Source organism: Lethenteron reissneri, chromosome 18 (assembly GCF_015708825.2).
Source record: "Lethenteron reissneri isolate LAM-NWPU_2019-01 chromosome 18, ASM1570882v1, whole genome shotgun sequence".
NCBI classification, from domain to species: Eukaryota; Metazoa; Chordata; class Hyperoartia; order Petromyzontiformes; family Petromyzontidae; genus Lethenteron; species Lethenteron reissneri.
This window is the reverse complement of record NC_083796.1, coordinates 7,225,420-7,248,435: the sequence shown is the minus strand read 5'-3', so window position 1 is coordinate 7,248,435 and position 23,016 is coordinate 7,225,420. Positions and strand designations below refer to the sequence as shown.

The 23,016-nt window shown below is 52.2% G+C and overlaps 1 protein-coding gene across 2 annotated transcripts; it reads left to right on the top strand.

Moving 5' to 3' along the window:
• The first annotated feature begins 484 nt into the window (after positions 1 to 484).
• On the top strand, positions 485 to 20,018 carry FST (follistatin). 2 transcript variants are annotated; one of them, XM_061553614.1, is made up of 6 exons: positions 485 to 716; positions 3,370 to 3,561; positions 7,586 to 7,801; positions 11,847 to 12,089; positions 16,599 to 16,829; positions 19,118 to 20,018. In XM_061553614.1, the coding sequence occupies exons 1-6, from the start codon at positions 632 to 634 to the stop codon at positions 19,147 to 19,149; spliced, it is 999 nt and encodes a 332-aa protein (XP_061409598.1). In that variant the 5' UTR covers positions 485 to 631; the 3' UTR covers positions 19,150 to 20,018. The 2 variants fall into 2 exon arrangements, with proteins under 2 accessions (XP_061409598.1, XP_061409597.1); XM_061553613.1 differs by having other exon boundaries at positions 488 to 716; positions 19,140 to 20,018.
• Positions 20,019 to 23,016: the final 2,998 nt, after the last annotated feature.

The window sequence follows — 23,016 nt, the reverse complement described above, 5'->3', positions numbered from 1 at the left end:
CCACCCCACGAGACGGAACGAATCGCTTGCTCAGCTCCGCTCGGCAAGGATGAAGTGGAGGCGCGCGCGCGCCTGCGTGTGCGCGTGCGTGAGTGCGCGTGCGTGCCAGTGGTGGGACTGCGTATAACACGCGCATACTGCAATTCACGCTCAACTTAAAAAGAAAAATCTGGCTCCACTCTTACGACCCATCCCACCTCTTCCCACCCCTCCCCACCCGTTCACCCCCTCGCCCACCCACCCACTCCAACCACCATCCTCGAGTAACGAAATGCAGCCAGACACCACCACCACCGCATGAGACCGCCCACCATCTACATCAGTGCTGGGGAGAGGCGAGATGGGTGGGGGGGGAGGTGGGGGGGTGGTGATGTGGATTTGGGGAGTGTGTGTATGTGTATAGGGGGTGTGGTGTGGGGAGGTGGGGGAAGGAGGGGGGGCGCTGGCTGGGTGGGTGGGTGGATGAGTGGTGGTGCCTGATCAAGTGAAATATTTAAGGTCGGTGAGCGACCAGTCTCAACTCTGAGAGAGACGGACAGACAAGAGTGCTCGGCTCCTCTGTCCACTGTGACACTTTTAAAAAAGAAGCATTTTTTTTGTTTCGTCTCCGCTCGAGGCGCATCAACTCGAGATGTCATCGCAGAAGGTGGCGACCGTCAAAGTCTTCCTGGGCGCATTCCTCGTGTTTGCATTCATTGCGAATCACCCAGCGCACGGTGAGTGAGTCGGAGTCGTCGTCGCAGTAGACAGACACACGCGCGCGAATACGCCAAGGGCATCGTTCGCATTTGTTCACGCGCCTCTCGTGTTTACACAATGTACGCACACTTTGCCACGGCGCAAATCTGTTTGTCTCGCGCGCGCGCACGCACGCACGCATATAAAGAGCTATTGTGCATTGGCAACAACAAAAACATCAGCAGCGTTGCGTCTTCACCTGCCGACACCTAGCGGCTTCTTCTCATAGTGAGCAGCGCGCGACGGCCGGCGTCGTCTGACGTGATGACGCCGACGGCGGGGGAATGTTCGCGTTTGAAGAAGAAAAACGAAATGACAATCTCGCAATTCGGGGGTTGTTGCGCGCGGCGGCTTCAACGGGCGCGGTGATGCGAAGGTTGATGTTTTAATCATTTTTGTTCAAACCCGTCGCCCTCTTACGTTGATTGCCCTTCACCGGCGGCGGGGGTGGGGGTCCCCGCTGTTGGGGGCCACCGTGTCCATCGTCGCTCCGCGTGGCACACCTGGGCGCAACGGCGACGACGAGCGCGCGTTCTCGCCACGAGCCGCGGAATCCACACACTCGCGGAACCCTGCTCCAGACGCAAACGCGACTGAAAACTCTGACAATAACCCGGCCACACGCGGCTATAAATACACACCGCTGTGTATATACACGCACGCACGCGCGCCTACACGCACACACGGACGCGCGCCTACACACACACACGGACGCGCGCCTACACACACACACGGACGCGCGCACAACTACCGCTGCCAAGCAAAAACGACGTGATTGTCCGACTGACGGAAGCGAATCGATCGCTTTCGCTTGCGGCGGGAGCGGCGTTCGTTGTTCCGTTGTGTTTTTCTCTCTCTCTCCTGGTTAAAGGGAAAATAAAACAAACGTAGAGAAACGAGCAGAGAGAGAGAGAGTGAGAGAGGGGGATCTTAAACATGCGCGATTGCAGAGCACGTGTGTGAGACGCGCCGAGTCGAGGTGCGGGCTGGTGGCGTGTCGGGTGTGGGATGAAGGAATTCTCCAGTAATTGTACAAGATTTGCCCAATGTGGCCAGTTTGCTTCGGGAACAAACAAGGCGCGGACCGCGCCGTGGCGGGCGATGATGTCGCGACGGGCTCTTCTCGAGTTGTTGTTGTTGTTGCTATTGCGCACCGCAGCAACAACAACAACAACAAAATTAAAGCGTTGCGGAGAAAAGTGGTGACAAAGTTAGTAGGCTGCTCGCTCGCTCAGGCCGCCGGTGACCGTGGTGGTGGTGGTAGCGGTGGTAGAGGTGGTGGTGGAGATGGTGGTGGTGGAGATGGTGGTGGTGGCGCACAAGACGCCACTGTTGACGTAGTGACTGCGACTCGCGTCAATCTCCCCACCACCGCCACCACCGCCATCACCACCACCACCGCCACCACCACCACCGCCACCACAACCACCGCCACCACCGCCACCACCACCGCCACCACCACCACCGCCACCACCACCGCCATCACCACCACAGCCACCACCGCCGCCGCGGAGTTGCGCCCGCGCGAGTTGCACCACGGGCACCGTCGTGTCGAGCGGGTTTCTCTTCTCGGCGGCGTCTTTCCAAGAAGCGCCCAGAAAACCCCACGGTGATCTTCCCATGGGTATTATCTAACAAGCGTGATGAACGATAGCTCGTATATCACGCCGTGCGCAGCCGTACATCATCATCATCCCCACTCGGCGAGAAGCGGGGCTGGCAGCTGCCGCCACTGTCGCGTTCTGTGCGAGACCCCCCCCCCCCCAAACTGCCCCCCTCCCCTGCGTCGCTGCGATCGAGTCTTTATTTGCTTTTTAAGGACGCGGCAGTTTGTGCGGCTTTACAGAACATTCACAAATCGCAGCCCGTATTGAGATGCGAACTCGACACGATGCATTGCTCAGACTCCCCCCGCGCCCCCCCCCTTGCTCACTCTCTCTCTCTCTCTACTCCATCCTCCTCCTGTCTCGTACGGAGTTCGTGATGTGCGCGGGTGATGCAGCACCGCAGCCTCTCGATCCGTGCCCAACTTGACGCCGCTGCGTCGTGATTTTGTTGCGTTGGTCACTCGCCGAGCACACGACGTGCGCGTGTGGTATGCGGCGTGTGTGGTATGCGGTGTGTGGTATGCGGCGTGTGGTATGCGGTGTGTGTTTGTGGTGAGCGGTTGCGCGCTGCGCTATGAACCCGGTTCACCCGAGTTCGATTCCCGCTCACGGCCAACACCAAGTGACGATTATTTGAACCGGTTCTGGGCCTCCCCTAGGTCGACTCAGCCTCAAAGGAGTACCTGGTGCGGTGTGTAAACATCGTCACTCGGGAGACAAAGGCGGTCGGGCGTGGTGCTGGCGACCCACCCCTTCGTGTGCCGTTCTGGCCTTCATTAGGTGCTCGCTAACAGCACTTGCCCCAACAGTCTGTTCAGGCTATACGGGGGTTCTTTGTCTTTGTGTGTGTCCCGCTAACAGCACTTGCCTCAAAAGGCTGTTAAGGCTATACGGGGGGGATATTCGTCTGTATCCCCGCCGCATACATTCACATTGTACTTACCAGAATATACATTACAATCATTATAATCAATACCCCGACCTCGTACCCAAACCGCCCACCGACCCCCCTTCCACCCCGCAGCCGGCAACTGCTGGCTGCAGCAGAGCAAGAACGGCCGCTGCCGCGAGCTGCTCAAGATGAACGTGAGCCAGCAGGAGTGCTGCCGGAGTGGTCGTCTGGGCTCGGCGTACACGGGCGAGCAAGTCTCCACTGCCACGCTGTTTCGCTGGATGGCCTTCAGCGGCGGGGCGCCCAACTGCAAGCCCTGCAAAGGTGCGACGCACGGCGGATGACCGATTCCTCTGGTCCGCTCCGTGCACCGTTTTCGTTTTTCTCACCTGAATTTTGCTCCGCTGTTCCAAACTCAAACTAAATTCACCCGCCCACCCACGAACGCACCGCCACCACCACCACCAAATACAAACCCGCAATCTTTACAAATCTGTTTAAAAAAATAAGCCAACGTAAATGGAGCGCATTGTGCAGATTGTCCTTCCAGACACCTGATTGACATTCTCTTAAACCACGTGCGCGTTTTTCTGAATGGATATCGTGTATTTGGTTGCCAATCAGAGCTTCACCGAGTCACAAGGCTATTATTTCTCAAGGTTCCTACATTGGGATGTGTTGACCAATTCCATTATTAAGTCTTGGCGTCAATGCATTAATTGATGGGATAATTGATTGATTAAAGAACCAGCATATTATCCGAAGCAATTAACCATCAGCGTCAGGTGCTGGTTTTAATTGAGGTTACGCTGATAGCTTTGGTTAAAGGCAATGTCCTGAGCATCTGTCTCGAATCAATGTCTAAAAGCGCGTTGCTATCATTGGCCACTGACTGTGAGATCGTCGCTGCTCAGGAGTGGATACACCGTGTTCACTTCTCTGGGTGCCGAACCCTGGCGATGCTCGTTTAGTCAGCACTCACTCGCCCATTCACTCACTCGCTCACCTCATCACCGACCCACTCATTCACTTTCTCGCCCACCCACCTCACACACACGCACACTCATTCACTTGCCAAATCACTCACCACCACCACCCACTGCTTGCTTTTCTCTGCTCGTACAAGAATGAGTATTTCACGCCAGCGCTGCCCAAATGCCAAGCATCCGTGAGTCACGACCCCAAAATGCGTTTCCAGGTTTATTCATTTAAAAAAAAACTATGCACGTGTAAGCCCGCATGACGCGTGTGATGACTGCTAGACGTGAAAAAAAGATGAACTGCGGGAAGGTGAAAGGTCCACAAAGACCACTATTAATCCGCGCACAGGGTGTGCTGGAATGCGAGGTGACGTCTACCGCGCACACAGCAGCAGCAACTCCAACTTACGGCCAGAAATGGTTCAAATTTGTCAATGCACGGATATATGAAGATGACTTTATGGGACGTATTAATGTCGTAAATACCGTGCCTAAGGAGGGGAGTAATTGGTGATTGATTTCACCCAATTCCTACTTTCTAACAAAGTAAAAAAGCTCACCATAAAAGTGTCCAATCCCGTTACAGCTCACAAGTAAAGCAGGATTTTGCCCTGGTTAGTGCTGAAGTGGGTGACCACCAGGGCTTCTCGGGCGTTGTAAGCGCAGAAATTCAAGGTGCCCAGGTGCTCAACTGTCATGGCAAGTGTTGATAGCGACCACCTTTAAATGTGACGGTCAACCCCATCGTCGGCATGAGTTGTATCTGGATACTCCGGATGTCTCCTACATGATGCAAAACACTCATGAACGAAATCGTCCAAAAAAATCCCAATGTAGCGCGACCATCCTGGAAACAAACTAAACACTGTATTGGGATTCGGCAAGGATTTCTGGGGTGAATGGTTTCTGGGGTGAATAAATATTTCTGGGCATTCTTCGAAAAATTGGGATTATTATAAATTGGCTTTCGTCTGGTGTGTCGAAACGCTGTCGTGGGAACGATGTTGCAACGGATGAAAACAAAAATTACAGAAATGTGATGTGAAATTATCTTGATGGGTATTGGCAACTTCCTGTCCGAGCAGCCAGACTCAATATCATTTGTAGGCGGAATTATTGCACAACCGCTCCACGCTGAGCATCCACAAGCACTGTTTTCAAAGGCTACCAGATGACACATGCCATTAGGATTTTACAAATGTATGATCAGTTATGAGTATTGTGGAGTCCCGTGGGGAAGGGTAGTTGAATGTAGGATTGTCAGCATTCCAACGCCGACATACACGTTTTGAGCACGAAGACAAAGATCCCCCGTATAGCCCAAACAGGCTGTAGGGGCAAGTGCTGTTAGTGAACACCTTTGAAGGCCGGCACAGCACAGGAGGGGGTGGGTGGCCAACACCACGCCCGACTGCCTTTGTCTCCCGAGGTGCGATGCGTACACACCGCACCAGGTACTCATTTGAGGCTGAGTCGACCTAGGGGAGGCGCAGGACCGGTTCACCGATGTTGGCCGTGAGCTGGCATCGAACTCGAGTTTCGTAGCGCAGCGCGCTAACCGCGACACGACCGCCCCACATAATTGAGCACTCGCACGCTCACACTCACAACACAACACGATGTCAAAAATGCTGCAATAAAAACGATTATCAAAGCCCCCCCCCCCCCCCGGTCCCCCTTCAACCTTCAGTCGGTGGGAGGTCGCTCATCCTCATTTGCTGCCCCATCCACATTCTGGAACTCCCCTCCCCCAACTCTCCGTGTCGTCGATTCCTTGTGCCCTGCTCAAATCCAGGCTCAAAAGGTCCCTTCCCCCCCTGCCCCCTCTGATGACGACTGATTGTCCGTTTCTCTCTACGAAATAAACATGCCCACTCCGTTTCTATACAGTGTCTCGAGATGTGGCTGCAATTCGACTTTTTTTTAATATATTAACCTTATGGCGGGACCCTGAGGTCCCTGGGGTCTCGCCATAAAGTTCAAATATAAAAAAAACGAATCTGTCATTGTAATAACATCGTGCGTAGATATGTGCAATTGTTTAAACCTTTCCCTTACAAGCAGCTGAGAGACCCAAATTGAAAACGAAAGTCTCTCTCCCATTACACCTGGCCAGGAAGGCAGGGCAAGTGATGTTAGTGAGCGCCTATTGCTTGAATGAGACCAACGCGAAGCACAAAGGGGCACTGGTCTTGGACCCGCACCACGCAAGGTCGACCAACTTCATCTTCTCAACATTTCCACTGACCACACGACCACTCTCCCGCTTACAGCACTCAGTTGGGCCAATTCCACATCACTGGAGCCAAGTCACTTTCCAAAACAAACCAATTACTCCCGATGCTCATGGCTAGAAATCAGACTCCAGTTTATAGCACATGCGGTTTAAATTGCGCATTGATATACCAGTTCGATGTTATTTCACTCGACTTACCTTTGCGCGTGTGCCCGAATGTGTGCGTGTGATGGGGGCGGTTGGGTCGTGGCGATGTGGCGGTCGTTGCTCCGCTCGTGGAGCCCATCAACCTGGGTTCACTTCGCGGCGCTGGCTAACATTCGTGGCGCGAGATATCTGAACTCGTATTGGGCCGCCCCAGGTCTACTCAACCTTAAATGAGTACTTCCTGCTGCTGTGCCAAACACCAGCATTGGCGAGGCAATCCTGGTGTGCCCCGGTGAAGAGATGTTGTCTGCTTCCTCTGGCATACCGGAGGTCGTGGGTTCGATCCAGACTGTGACGCCGATATATTTGGAATTTGCATGTTCTCCCTGTGGTCGCGTGGATTTTTCTCCAGGTCCCCCGATTTCCCCCTCCACATGTAGAACATGCGTTTAGATTATTTGGCTGCGATACATTTCCACATGATGAGGCGCTTCGTTGAGCTATCAGGTCGCTTCTGAAAAAGAGCGATATAGCTCAATTGGCCTTACCTGATAAAATAAATAGTTTAGTTTTAGTGCCCGAGCCTCCACGGTTCACCGTGCGCCGTTCTGGCATCAATAGCTGCTCGCGAACAGCACTTGCCCAAACAGTCTATTAAAAGTATAGTGATAGGTTTTTACCCTTTCAACTGGTACAAAAAACTGACACCTTTATACAAGGCATCATGTTTGCAATAACCACAACACAAGCAGTCAAAATGCAAACAAAAAGAAACAGCTCTGATAATGATAATGATATGCACTGCCCTTGAAGTTGATTGGTCCACAGCCGAGACAGCTTTTCTTAGAGCCTAGTCTCAAATGGTGTTGGACCAGATGACGCCAAAAGGCGCACAACTCAAAAACAGTCTGTTAAAAGGCTACGGCGGGTGTTCTTTGCGTTTGTGCGTGTCTCTGTCTGCGTGCGCGTCGCATCTCTATTGCAGAGACGTGCGACAACGTGGACTGCGGGCCCGGCAAGCAGTGCCGCATGAGCCGCAGGAACAAGCCGCGTTGCGTCTGCGCCCCCGACTGCTCCAACGCGAGCCGGTCGTCCGTGTGCGGCACGGACGGCAAGACGTACCGCGACGGGTGCGCACTCCTCAAGGCCAGGTGCAAGGGCCAACCCAACCTGGAGATGCAGTACCATGGGCCATGCCAGAGTGAGTGCTTACCACCCACCTCTAGCTCACCTCTCATCTAACCCACACCGCCACCAACCTCTCACCGAACCCACCCAACCCACACACCACCATCACCCTTCCAGTGGCACAGCTTTTGAGTGTGCAGGCGGTGCAACTGTGCTGGGCCACACAGGCCCGAGGACGGGGACATTGGACAGAGGGCTCCATGTTATTCCTTGCGCCATGCCACTGACACTCTTCCCTGTTCTACTCTCCTCTCACCTGTGGTTCAATATGAGATTGGAGCATTGGGTGGTGATGCACGCATTCCAGTAATGCAGCGCATTGGAGGCGAGGGTTAGTGGACAGATTTGCAGTTGTACTAAAGTCCCATATCTGCCGAACTACCAGTGGACAGGAGATGGCAGTAGAGCAAACGAGTCCGTGAATCCGTCTGTGCAGAACTATGAGCATTATCCGCTTATATTCTGAGTCTTGAGGCTTGGTGAGGCTTTGCTTGGTAAGAATAGGGCTCCACTATCATCTTGTTATTCATTATTTTATTTCCTACTATTTTTCTCTCCCTAAACCGATCCCGGAGTGTAACTACCCCACGCACTCGATTCAGCTGTGTCAGCCAGCTGACTGAAATTAGCAAATGCCCCACTGCCCAGCGACGCAATCCAACCCTGGACAGTGTGGGCTTACGACGGGGCAAGGCAGGGCATGGCAGGGCAAGACACTCCAAACACTGCCCCAATTGCAGGTGACATGTGCGGGTGGTGTAATTGATAACTGGAATGTGCACGAATTGTTTAATGCATTCTTTTATGGGCTGCAGCCAGGTCGGCTCTCATTGCGAGGTGAATTTATTTTATACGCTGGTAAAAAAAAACCGGGCAAGCACAAATATCCCAGGGAATGTGTCACATGACAGCCGACAAAGCTCATGCAAGTCACTTTGGTGGATATCGAACACAGCTGCTTTCTCGATTAGCAATCTCTTGCGTTGTTTTGCTTCGCTTGATACAAACAAGCAAAGTGATGCTCTCAAACGAAAGGCCATTTTAAAAGGGAAAGTGGTGGTTGGAGAAAGTGAGCGTGCGTGCATTATCTTTGCTGGATCAAAGCCAATGCAAATGTAACACAATATCAAGTACTTAACACGGAACATTCACGATGTCCTTCACTGATGATATACAGCACTATAAAGCATTTTAATCTGGGTCTTGCGCACGTAACCACTGCCTTATAAGACCAACTCCTGCCTTTTGATAGTTTCCAAAACTGTAGTCCTCACGCCGAACCTCAGCAGTTTGTCTCATTATGTTCTACTATCTTATCGGTTCAAATACAGATTAAGTAGTCACGCGCCACACGCGTCTGATGATTGCTAAACATGCACCGTCAAGCACGCTGCCAAGTACAAAGACACACGACGACACACACACACGTTCTTAATCTGAACCAGCACCCTCGAGGTCACGAGGAATGTGTTTAGCAATCATCAGACGCGTGAAGCATGTAACAATTTGTTTTGCATTCGGTCGGGAGACGATTGGTAAACACGGAAAGGCATTCTCCATGGAGGCGCTTGGGAAATCCCGGTCTGATCCTCAATGGAATCATTAACCAATTAATTATTCAAAGTTTGCCGTTTGTAATTAATTAACAATTTATGCTTTACTAAATCACAAATTGAAAATCCCAGTCGGCAAATGTTTTTTTTTTTAACGAGATCCAAACACCTCCCTACAATCCCCCATCATCAGCACCATCAACTTTCAAATCCCTGCGACTGCTGCACCTGCCAACACAGACTTCTGTTGATCCACACACACACACTCGCACGCACCTTCACGTTATGTGCCAGACAGCCAGGTTCATAGCGCAGCGCGCTAACCGCTACACCACCGCTCCCCCACACACACACTCGCACACACCTTCACGTTATGTGCCAGACAGCCAGGTTCATATCGCAGCGCGCTAACCGCTACACCACCGCTCCCCCACACACACACACACACTCGCACGCACCTTCACGTTGTGTGCCAGACAGCCAAGTTCATATCACAGCGCGCTAACCGCTACACCACCGCTCCCCCACACACACACACTCTCATGCACCTTCACGTTCTGTGCCAGACAGCCAGGCTTTGGCTTATCCCTCACTCTCTCCCTTGCCCGCTCTCGCTCTCTCTATCCCCTTGAAAAAAAAAAGCCCCTGGGTGTTCCAGCACGCGCAGTGCCCCCCCCACCACCACCTCCCACCAACTCTTTCTACCGCGTAGCCAGACGTGCACTTTCGCACGCGACTCGAGTGACAGGGCCAGGATATTTACGTTGGTCACACTGGCGCTCGACCGAGCGGTCGGTGGCGGCGGTGGCAGCGGCCGGCGGCAGATTTCACTCAATGGGTGCCAAAAACAAACCGCACCATGCCTCCCGCAATCGGCGACTGCGCACTCCCCACCACCCCCAACACGGCTCCTTCATCACAGCGCACCTCTTTCGCCGTCCCACCACCCGCCAGCCTGCGCTCGCCCGCCCACCAACGCTCGCGCTCCGATCGCCTCTCCTCCTCCCTGCAGCCAGCTTCCACCCCCTCCCCCCCCCCCCTCCCCCCACTTTATCTTTTTCCCCAGTCTGTGGTTCACAATAGCCACATTTTGAAATAGCAGCGGTCTCAGAATAGCCACACTCATGACCGGCGGCTGACGTTTGGAGGAAAGTGCCAATGGAATATGCTGGGCCGTCGGTGCAACTTTGCGTGACCGTCCTTCACCTGCGCGGGGAGCAGACGCATGCGCTGGTTTTTTGCCCACTTTTGTCTTTAGGGGTGTATTCTTAATCCGCCGAGCCTGCATGTGTATATATAAGAGTATATATATATATACACACACCGTATTTATATACACTCTCTTACGATTGATGTTCGTACTGTTCAAAGCCATTAGCGTGTTACATGTTTAACGCTTTACAAAATGTAATGCAATCATCCAGGAAAGCCTCATAGAATCTAAATTTTTTTCCAATAGGGTTCTGCATGGCGTGGTCTGAGTGCCAAAAAAGTCAGTCTTCGTCGGTACTCTCATCCACCACGAACACCTGGACTATACCCAGCAATCAAATTAGACACTCGCCTGAATTATCAGCCGATTGTTGTTGACCAAACAAACATCGCATTTGCCTGGACACCATTTGCATTGTTCCAACAACAACAAAAAAGCACCATGATCCTCGGTCTCCAACCAAAATTGGTTTTGGGTGTCCCAAACTATATTGAGATCACTCTCTGAATCAGCACTCTCAGTCTGGCCTGGGACACGTCCCCCCCCCCCCCCCCTACATTAAGTGTGCGCTAGGTGTGACAATTGAGTGTGCATTTCAATTCATAAGACTGGTAAATGTGGAAATGTGGAGCAGAGTGGACTGCGAGTAATCGGACGTTGGGGAATCTGATGGCTCTAAACGAGTAAAGACCGACAGAAATTAGAATCTGGCCTCGCGCGCTGATTCTGGACCTCGCCATAGCAATGTGGAATTTGCACCACCTCCTCCCCAGAGCTTCCAATGGAGATTAGCAGGGCAGACGCTTTGATCGTATTGACATGAGGCGAGTAAGATTTGTCATGTTTTGTCATGGATCTCCAGTCATCTACCACCTATGCCTATTACTAAATGTCATTAGATCTTAGAAGCCTAATTAGAATTTAGCCTACTTAGTAATTGAATGGGTGGCCGCCATGGATAACTGTATGTGGGTGTTCTCCATGCACTGTGGTTTCCTCTCACATTAATCTCATTAAAATGGTATTAGTCAAACATCCACATTGCTCAATTTAGCAGAACTTTCCGGACAAAAAAAAATCTTCATCTTTTCGCTCTAATTTTTTACTACTAATACGACTACTACGCACCGTGAATTCTCATGTTCTCATTCTCACGCTTTGACACCACCTAATGATTGCAATTGCGGTCACAACAACAACAACATCCACTGCGACCATGAACAGCGGCGGTGGCGGCGGCAATCCGATTAACCCCCAGAGGTGTCGACGAACGTGCGTGCGTGTGCGTGCAGAGAACTGCAAGGACGTGCAGTGTCCCAGCGGCACCTTCTGCGTGGTGGACCAGAACAACAACGCGCACTGCGTGCTCTGCAACCTGCGCCCGTGCCCCGCGGATTCCGGCCAGGGCGAGCAGCAGCAGCAGCAACACGTGTGCGGCAAGGACGGCGTCACCTACGCCAGCGTGTGCAACCTGCGCCGTGCCACGTGCCTGCTCGGAAAGTCCATCGGCGTCGCCTACCAGGGACGCTGCTCCAGTGCGTATTTGAAACACGGATTGGCCGAACGACTTTCCCGTTCGCCACCCCACGGCACGCACACTTCGCATCGACGGAGGCGTATTCGCGGAACGCTTTTGCGTGGGCGCTCGACGATTTGACATTTTACCGAATCGCAAGGATGTTTGGTTCAATAATGCGGTCGTGCCCAGCCTCTGGTACGGGCACCCACTGGTAGTGACCACCGGCGGTCTGCAGGGATGTGGGAAGAGCTCCGAGCACGATTGTTGCACCCGCGATTCGGTTCACAGAGCGTCAGATCGTCTACTGCACGCCGGCCCACCGACGTTTAGCGAAGTTTGACGGTGGACCGCAAGCCCAGAAAGGGGGGAAACTCGCTGCTCTCGGATGTATAAAAAAGTAAACTAATAAAAGCTTAAATTATAATCAAGACCGATTACTCCAACCAAAGAATAACACGGTGAAAGCAGACACCCAGCTCCCCCTCGTGTGTGTTGAGTGTGTGGGTGCACACGCACATGTACACACTGACAAAGACCCCCCCCCCCATGTAGCCTTTATTAGACAGTTAGGGCAAGAGTTGCTAGCGAGCCCCTGTTTGAACAGTTCTAACACATTCTGTAACTCATCAGAATCTAGGCACATGCTGTGGCCAGCACCACGCATTACTAAGTCATAGTTTTTGTATATTCCAGCGCCAATGTTGGTACCACGCGCCAGGCGCTTATTTTGAATTTGAGGCCGAGTCTGCCCATGGGATTCCCAGGCCTTGTTAACACACACCAACAACAACCGCCATTCGCCACTAAGTGGTGGTGACGTCACCACGACGCTTGTGCCAGACTATGTGCACCTTGAGGCCACGTGTGTTAACACACACACACATAAACAATGATATGATGGCAACGCAGCCCAAGGGGCAGCTGTTAACCAGCGATGTGATTTGTAACATCGGGGTGTAATCGTCTCTAGGCCACGAGATCACGTGTCTATTTTGAGTTCCCTTAGCTACAACACGAGCAATAAAGACGTCCTGTCGTCGTCGTCGGCCACGAGGGTGTGGAGAGGTGGTGTGGAGTCTTGGCTTGAGAGTATATGCGGTGCAGCAGACATCGCCAATGCTTTTCACACACTCGGTCACCCAAAGCACCGGTGGTACATTTTTTAGACATTGCCCCAACCGTCTCGTCCATTGTATTCTCATGATTTCCTATCACGCTTATCACAGTTGTGCCACAGACTCGGTAACTTACCTTGGAACTGGCTTCATTGCCCTTCCCTAAGGGATTGAGTTTCATTTGTTCAGCCTTTGGGTGAGCAGAAGCACACGTTTCTTTCAGCAGGGTTGTGATTGCCGTGTCCGGGTTCAATCTGTACACTGGCTTGAATATTTTTGGAGTTCAAGAGGTCAGCACGGTCAATGCAATTGCTTCCGGAATTCTGCCAGATCCCACAGTTTTTGAAGAGATGTTTTCCATAAATATTTCCACAGGCAATTCTCTATGACAGTCCTTCAAAGCTGCCTTGTAGGAAAAATAAAGTGTTCAACCTAATCACCGTTAATATGCCATTGGTGGCTTTTCTTCTGGTTCTCCGATTTTCCTCCCCACATGAAGTCAAACACTCAATAGAATTGGGCCACACATGCCAATGTAAGCAGCACCCTCCTGAGAAAGTCTTGAGGCTCACTGAGCCTTTAACGAGTCGATATTTGGCATTATTGTTTTTAGACATTAATGTGATCAGCTCTTACACACGGCATCACATATATGTATTGCGACGGAGCAGAGGTTAAGAAACCCAGACGCACGAGGGTATTTCAGCCGTACACACACACACACAGAGCCTCGCTCCGCCGCAGAATCCGCAGTGGATTCTCGCTTATTAAAGCGATTAGAGGCAATCATCAAACCTGCCTCAAACACACTGCCACAATCACTCGGGCTCGCAAATGTTTACACCGACGCGCATGCTGCAGCTTTGAAGTAGACTTCCGCATCGGAATGATTATTTGCAGAAGGAAACATACTCGCACGTACCCATGACCTCACCCCTCACGTCTTCTTATCAACGTGCAAAAAAGAAACGTTCCACGGGTCACATTTTTTACAAAGTGAACATTTAATTTTGGAAGAGCGGTGGCAACGAAGCGGTTATAAGCCCATCGCGCAGCGCTACGAACCCGCCGAGCCGATTCAATTATCGGCCACGGCCAATATCAGTGACGAGTGATATCTGAACCATACGCGACCATACATCACCACGCCGGTCGGCGCAGGTTGGTGGATGGAGTAACTGTAGCGCCCAGGACCAGTTCAGATATTTGCATCGACTCACCCACTGCCATTATAACCGTGGCCAGGAATCGAACTCAAAAAGCCTGCGGTCAGGTTCAGAAGCGCGGTGCGCTAGCAACTGCGCCACCGCTCCACGCGAAGCCACCAGCAGCAGCAGCTGCAGCGGCGGCGGCGGCGGGCGGTTCCAGTCTTGTTGGAAGGCGGCCTTTTTGGAGCGCGCTGAAAGCACCGCTATTAATGCGTCTGCGCGTGTGATGTGTTCCCGGCGGGGCGGGTAAAAATAGGGCCCCCCCTCCCCCCGCCCCCCGCCGACCGACCGACAGCGCTAAACGTGCGCGATCCGTCTGACGCTTTCCGGCCGCACGCGTCATTCCCGCCGCCTCTTGCGCAACGCGCGGTCTCTCCCTGGCGCTCGCCACGTACGCCACGGCCCCGAAAACAACCGCGGAGGGGGAGGAGGAGGTGGTGGTGGGAGCGTAACGCGTGTTTACGAGCAGTGGGGAGAGAGAGAGAGAGAGTCGGGGGTGGGGACTCCGGGAGAGAACAGGCGAGGGAGACAGAGGGGAGCGGAGACGCGCACGCATGCTGGGCGGGTAGCGGCGCCGTGCTCGCAACGCGTCGCCTGAAGACGGTGTTTTGGGAGTGGGGGTTGACGCCGCGCGCGCGCACAGCAAACGCATCGAGCCCCGAGCCCCACCGCCGCCAACTCGTATAGCTGTACTGTTGGGGCAAGGGCTGTTAGCGAGGACATATTATGGCGCAGGGGTGCCGTGGCCATGCAGAAACACGCCTGGCCGACCCTCGGTGTTCGCGCACCGCGCGCGGTGCTTAATTAAGGCCAAGTAGACCTAGGGGACACGCATGCACACACGCGTCAATCCACCCCAGGCATATTCATGATATGAAGCGAGACGTCAGTGCATTCCCCGTCGCCGTATTGTTATCACACGGCAACAACAAACACGCCGTTGTGAGCCATCGAGGAAGGGTCTTGTTTACAGCACGCGGCTGTCATTTAGGAGTTCGAGGCGGTCCCCGTTTTGACTTCCCGCTCATGCCGCGACCCTCGGCGGATTTCCACGACCGCGATCAAAACCCATTACAGGGTCCCCCCCCCCCCCCCCCCACTTTATGCGACAGCGGTAGATGCGTTCCAAAAAATTAGGGGCGCACAAAGCGAAACGGCACGAGGGGAGACAGCTCCCTGCCGAGTGGCGCCGAACAGCACACACTCAGTGCTGTTCCCACGTCCGACAGCAAAGCCGCCAATGAGTGAATTCAAACCGCGTGTAGCGAATTTTGGGTAAGAAAGTGGGGTTTGACGGAGAGAATACCGCGTCCGCTTTACCGCTGCGCGCAGCAAATATACTAACGCGACGGTGCAAATAGACTCGGAGCGTTCGGGGGCAGAGTCATGGGGCACGCTGGTTTATATCGCCCTGTGGAAAGACATCTCGGCAGATGTCGCGTAGCGAGCGTGGCTCAACGCGAGCTAGAGAGGAAGTTGCGTAATTGACTTAATGGGTTTGCGGGGAAAGTGACAACATTCTCGAAGGTATTATTGTTTAAATCAACAGTTACACGAGCTGACAGCGGCACCTCCGACAGAGCGACAAAGGCCAAAGCAAATCCATAGCTCAAGAAAAAAAAAGGAACTGGGAGACAGATTGGCTACGTACGGTGCGAATTAAGTTCAACATACATAGTGTACATAAGGGAGGTCTCAAGGTTTGTGTTTTACAAACTCCACTCCTTGCCATCCCACCGCTCATCTTTTCCGAGTTGTCCAATTCACCTCGTTCCAGAGACGGCACAAACAGATCTTTAACACTGCACGCGCCTCACTGCTGCTACTGGACACCCTTCCACGAGGCGTAGAGAACGCCTATTCAGTTTAAGATACGATAACATCCGTCCGTGTGTGTGTGTGTACGTTGAGTCGTGATGCAGAGAGCGCGTATTTGCAATGATAAAAGCACCTCGTGACGTCACGTGGGGCATGTTTACCAATCATCGGGCGCGCAGCGCGTGAGTTCATGGCTTATGTTTTGTGGTTCACACAAAAGTGGAAGTTTAATTTGGGCGAAACCTTGAACGTCATTTTTAAAGAAACCTCTGCGTGTGCATGGGGTGGCAGCGGCACCAACAACAACCACCCAGCAAAGATAATCAAAACTAAATCGATTAACATCCGACGTCCTCCTGTGCGGGTCGAACCGTTTCGCCGCAGAGTCCAAGTCCTGTGACGACGTCCTGTGCGGATCGGGCAAGAAGTGCCTCTGGGACCCTGCAGAGGGAGGGCCGCACTGCGCGCAGTGCAACGACATTTGCCGCGACGCCAAGCGCATGGAGCCCGTGTGCGCGACCAACAACAACACCTACCCCAACGCGTGCGCCATGAGCAACGCCGCGTGCTCCAGCGGCATCTACCTGGAGGTCAAGCACACGGGCTACTGCAGCGGTAAGGGACACCCGTGCGCGGGCACGCACGCACGCGCGCACTCGCACGCACGCACGCGCGCACGCGCTTGGCACGCGCGACACAGAGGTTTATAGAACGGGTACGCAGACACGCGCTGTGCGTGGGGAGCACACCGCCTCCGTGCACATGCCGATAACTGTTCCTGAAGAAGAATAAAAAGTAAGTAGTGCATTGTGGTGCTCTTTCCTTACCGTAGATGACCGTCAAAATACATGCATAGCAAAATGTGACCGGCTTTGGCAAGGCGCAGTGATGAACAGTCGTGGACCGGTTTCGTTCTTGTTATGATTCATCAACACATGTAGAATCACCATGGCCCACTTGCTGCAAAGGCTGCCCCTGGAAGCCACATACGTAATGCCTCCGATTAGTACGGTCGGCTACATACGGTGCGAAATCAGTGTAACATACACATGTGTAGTCTCCACCTCCACACTAGTATTCTGTTATTTACAGACTGACCAGAAGCGCCCTCACCTTGACGAGCATGCCGCTGATCACGTGGGGCCTCTGTGCGTCAATGGGACCTCACAGTGGGACCGCACAGTGGGACATCAATGAGACAATTATGCAAAAGAAGCACACAATGAGACCCCCATAGAGGCATTGGAAACTGAATGAGGCTATGGAACTCAATGAGTAAATTGGACTTCAATAAGTCAATGGAAATTCATTGAATACAATCGGACCTCGGTAAGTGGATGCATCGGAGAGGAAATGAGATCTCACAGTCGGGCCCCAAAGAGGTAATTGGACTTAAATAAGGGAATATTATCTCAATGAGTCAGTGCAACGTATGTGGTGAGTCACTGGGACCTCACAATGGGGCCTCTTGAGTCAGTAGCACCTCGGTAGATGGATACCTCAATTAATCAATGGAACCTCACAATCGGATATTGCTGGAATGGTATGTCAGTGAGTCTAACCAGAACCAGAGCACTTCAGACGGGGAGTTAGTGGGGAAGACACACATCCTAGATTTGAAGTGTTCGTGACTGCAAGGATCTTTCGGTAAAGTCACGTAGGTGAAAAAATAGAATAAACTAAATAAATAAATACATTTTATCACGACGTTTTGATTGCAATACAAGCAATCATCATCAGGTGTGACAACCAGAGCAAGATTTATTTTTTACTTTAGTAAAACGTCGTGATTTAATTTATTCTAATAATAATAATAATTATTTTTTTTTCACCTACGTGACTTTACCAAAAGAACCAAAGAGTAAAGATACACATCGCCTCTTTGTGCACGAACTGTTCTTGTGTGCTATATGATCGACGCATGCAATGAGTACGTTCAAGATATGTTAATTACGCACATTTACCAACACGCATTAATTTCTAAATTGTTATCGTAACTTGCATACGCGTGACGCGCATGCATTTATGCGTACTGAAAAAATTCAGAGAGTGTGGAGTCGAACGTGTTTAATTGAACAAGAGCTCACTGAGTAATCATCAACTTAACCATTTACAATTCACACGTGATCAATTTAATCACCTACCTCATGGAGGTGAAATAAAACAAAACGCGATCTGGAGCTCATGCGGCTACACACTGTCCACACTCGGTATGGTGTCCTTCACTCCCCTCGGCATTTAAATTTCGATTTAAAGCTTTCGTGACTGCAGGGATTCATCTTCTTGGTTCTTTCGGTAAAGTCACGTAGAAGGGAAATAATAAAATAATAAAAATAAAACATAATTAAATAATTCTCACGACGTTTCGGCCATAACGCAAGCAACCGTCCTCAGGTGAATAACAGGTCTGTCGGAAAGACAGCGTCTGAATTCAGACGCTGTCTTTCCGACAGATCTGTTCTTCTGCTTGCGTTGTGGCCGAAAACGTCGTGAGAATTATTTTATTATGTTTTATTTTTATTATTTTATTATTTCCCTTCTACGTGACTTTACCGAAAGAACCAAGAAGATGAATCCCCTCGGCATGTTCAATTCACAGCCGCAGATGGCACCAGCGGCGATTATCTGAACCGCTCTGTGACCAAAACCCGTCGGTTCGGCTCAGCCTCACATGTGTGGCTGAGATAAAGGCGACGGAGCGTAGTGCTGGCCACACCACCCAGCCTGGCGACCTTAATGGGTTGCTCGCTCACGGCGCTTTGCGCCCCCGACATTCTGCGCAGAGGGCATCTTTGTGCGTTGCGTCACGCGTTTGTCTTGAGCTGTGTTTGCCTGTGATTTTTGTGGATCCGCTGTTTGTTGAACCCAGAACTGCAGCATCGCTTGCCTTGTTCTCATCGCAGCCGCCGTGTATTCCTTTCCCAGCCATCAGTGAGGAAGAGGAGGAGGACAACGACGATGTGGACATGAACACATTTCCTAAACCTATCTTTCACAACTGGTAGTAGAGCTTTGGACCTAACAAAAACAAACCACACACACACACAAGAAAAGCAAAAAAAAATGTTTCCATATTCTTTCACGCATCTCTAAGCGCCCGGCTAGGGCCAAATCACGAACCGTACACTACTGTACATATTCTAGAGGAAGCCACTTGTATTTATTCGCGTGATGTTCTAAAAAAAAAAATCTGTACAACATTCGTTTTTTTTAATTTATAGCATTGCAGTATTTATACTATATGGTCAGTCTGAAGTGTTTATTTATTTTGCAGTACATGTAGTAGTGTTGTGGAATTTGTATCTCGTGCCAAGAGGATAAAGGGGGCCCGATTTGGTTCACACTCAAAACATAAACAATGACTGGTGTTTTGCATGCAAAAAAGGGGCAGACGTAGACTATAGCTCTAGAGTTTATTTAATTGCTTTTGAGATCGCGTTATTACCAGATTTTACTCCAAAGTATCTGTAATGGATATACTAATCAGTGTTATAATAGATACAATGTGAATGTTAAACGCTTCATGTATGTTGTCGTTGTTGTTTTTTAAAATCTATCTTTGCAACTCTACCCCATCCTCACCATACGCCCCCCTCCCCTTCCCCCAAATCAACCCGACGTTTGTGTTCCTAGCCTTTAGTTTTTACCGCTGCCTGAATGAAGATATATTTTATAAGTACTAAAACATGGATCATGTTTTTGTATTGAAGTATTTCAATATAATTTTGTACTTTAAATATGATATGCTTTCTTTGTGATTTGTTGTATATATCGTGACCTTGTAAATATACCGAAGGGCACAGACTGGTGTGTTTGGTTTTTGTCGTGTATAAACGTTGCGAGAGGGGGAAGGGAATTCACGCGCGCGCCATTAGCGCTGTCGGCTACGTACGGTGCAGAAGAAGTTCAACACACACGCACGCACACACACGCACACACACACGCACACACACACGCACGCACGCACACACACGCACGCACGCACACACGCACGCACGCACACGCACGCACACACACACACGCACACACACACACGCACACACACACACGCACGCACACACGCACGCACGCACACGCACGCACACACACACACGCACACACACACACGCACACACACACACGCACACACGCACGCGCACACACGCACGCACACGCGCACACACACACGCACGCACACACACACACACGCACACACGCACGCACACGCGCACACACACACGCACGCACGCACACGCACACACGCACACGCGCACACACACACGCGCGCGTGCGAGTGAAACTTCGCAACCGCGCACGTTATAACGGCGCGCCAAGCAAGAAAATAACCTCATCACATCCATGAATATCAATCGGGGGAAAAAAAAAATGGGTGACGTTTCGGGCAACTGTCCTTCAGAGCACATAAATAACGCGTTACGCTTGTTACAAGTTACGTGATTATGCGCTGTGCAGAAAAGTCATTGCCCGAAACGTCGCAGCGTGATTGACGAATGTGATAACGACTGTGCACACACACCGAGAGAGGTAGAACGGGCAGTCGGGAAGTTGCGAGAATAGGATTTTGAGATGGCCGTACATTGAGAAACCGATGGAAGGAACACGTGTGATTGCAGGACGCACGCACGCACGCTCTATACATTATATCGACTGCTTAGAAGAAGCACGTGGGCTTAGGTAGGACACGTCATGGCTAGAGGGGACGATGGTCGAGAACAATGACGGAATAGCATCCAAAGATAGGAATGCGTCCAAAAACGTCAACTACGGAGACGATGCATCGATGGGAACGCGCTCGTGTACACCGCGCTAGCGTCGATGGATTCTTCCATGGCACGACAGCGAGAGATGGAGTCGGCTTGAGTCGGCCTCTGTCCAGCGGCGTATTGACCGTGGCTGATGCTAATGAACGCATCTCAAAGCGTAAACGATGCACCACCGAACCCGCTCGCATGCAGGGCCCGCCACTCTGAACGCCACCGGCCAAATGCGCCGATTACGGTCGAGCGGTGACACAGAAGGTGAGAGTCGTAAAAAAAAAAAGCCCCCACGCTGAAGATTAAGTTGGTGCAACTTTCATTTGGCATCTTTCTCAAATCTTTCTGACCCCCCCGCCCCCCACCCCCTCGAGTATATATGCGTACAGGGCAGAGTTTGGGACACACTCGCAGACGGTGATAAAATATATTGGACGTTTTTACTGTCCAAAATACATTGCCGTCGTGCCGTCTGGCGTACCTTGCGCCAAATAAATACGTGGCAAGGGCTTTTACGAGAATATTCAGCCGAAACTCCGCCCTATTAAGAACATTACCTCATCGCACTCAATCAAGCCGAGTGCGCATTAACGTCAGCGCGCTCCAGAATGTACGGGGCGTGCACACCACGCCAAGATCGACACACCACGCCAAGATCGACACACCACGCTCGAGCGATCAGAACCACTCCGCACGCAGCGCCACGCGTCCACACCGCGAACCGTGCTCACGAAAGTCACACCGCGACCCGGCCGAGATCTCTGACAACACCGCTCACGCCAAGCTTGGGACACACCACGCCAGGAACTCTACTACCCGATCCACTCCCTGCCAGGATATACACCCCAAAATGGCACTCCCTTTACACCACGAAACTCGCTCCCCCACTTTCTACACCGTCGCTCCGTATACTACACTCGGTTCTCCACTCCGTAGCATGCGCTCTCCAACACCACCACCCTCTCACACCACCACTCTCACTCCACCACGCTCTCACTCCACCACTCTCACTCCACCACGCTCTCACACCACCACGCTCTCACACCACCACCCTCTCACACCACCACCCTCTCACTCCACCACGCTCTCACTCCACCACGCTCTCACTCCACCACCCTCTCACCCCACCACGCTCTCACTCCACCACGCTCTCACTCCACCACGCTCTCACGCCACCACCCTCTCACTCTACCACGCTCTCACACCACCACCCTCTCACGCCACCACCCTCTCACACCACCACCCTCTCACACCACCACGCTCTCACACCACCACCCTCTCACACCACCACCCTCTCACTCCACCACGCTCTCACACCACCACCCTCTCACTCCACAACGCTCTCACACCACCACCCTCTCACACCACCACGCTCTCACACCACCACCCTCTCACACCACCACCCTCTCACACCACCACGCTCTCACTCCACCACCCTCTCACACCACCACCCTCTCACTCCACCACCCTCTCACACCACCACCCTCTCACACCACCACCCTCTCACACCACCACCCTCTCTCTCCACCACGCTCTCACACCACCACCCTCTCACACCACCATCCTCTCACTCCACCACCCTCTCACACCACCACCCTCTCACTCCACCACCCTCTCACACCACCACCCTCTCACACCACCACCCTCTCACACCACCACGCTCTCACACCACCACGCTCTCACACCACCACCATCTCACTCCACCACTCTCTCACACCACCACGCTCTCACACCACCACCACCATCTCACTCCACCACCCTCTCACACCACCACCCTCTCACACCACCACGCTCTCACACCACCACCATCTCACTCAACCACTCTCTCACACCACCACGCTCTCACTCCACCACGCTCTCACACCACCACCATCTCACTCCACCACTCTCTCACACCACCACGCTCTCACGCCAACCACCATCTCACTCCACCACCCTCTCACACCACCACCCTCTCACACCACCACGCTCTCACACCACCACCATCTCACTCCACCACGCTCTCACACCACCACCATCTCACTCCACCACTCTCTCACTCCACCACG

Excerpts from the sequence above, each read along its gene's own strand:
- FST (XM_061553613.1), top strand. The coding sequence starts at position 632 with ATGTCATCGCAGAAGGTGGCGACCGTCAAAGTCTTCCTGGGCGCATTC. Across the intron at positions 717-3,369 it reads TGCGAATCACCCAGCGCACG|CCGGCAACTGCTGGCTGCAG; the intron begins GTGAGTGAGTCG and ends TCCACCCCGCAG. Across the intron at positions 12,090-16,598 it reads CTACCAGGGACGCTGCTCCA|AGTCCAAGTCCTGTGACGAC; the intron begins GTGCGTATTTGA and ends GTTTCGCCGCAG.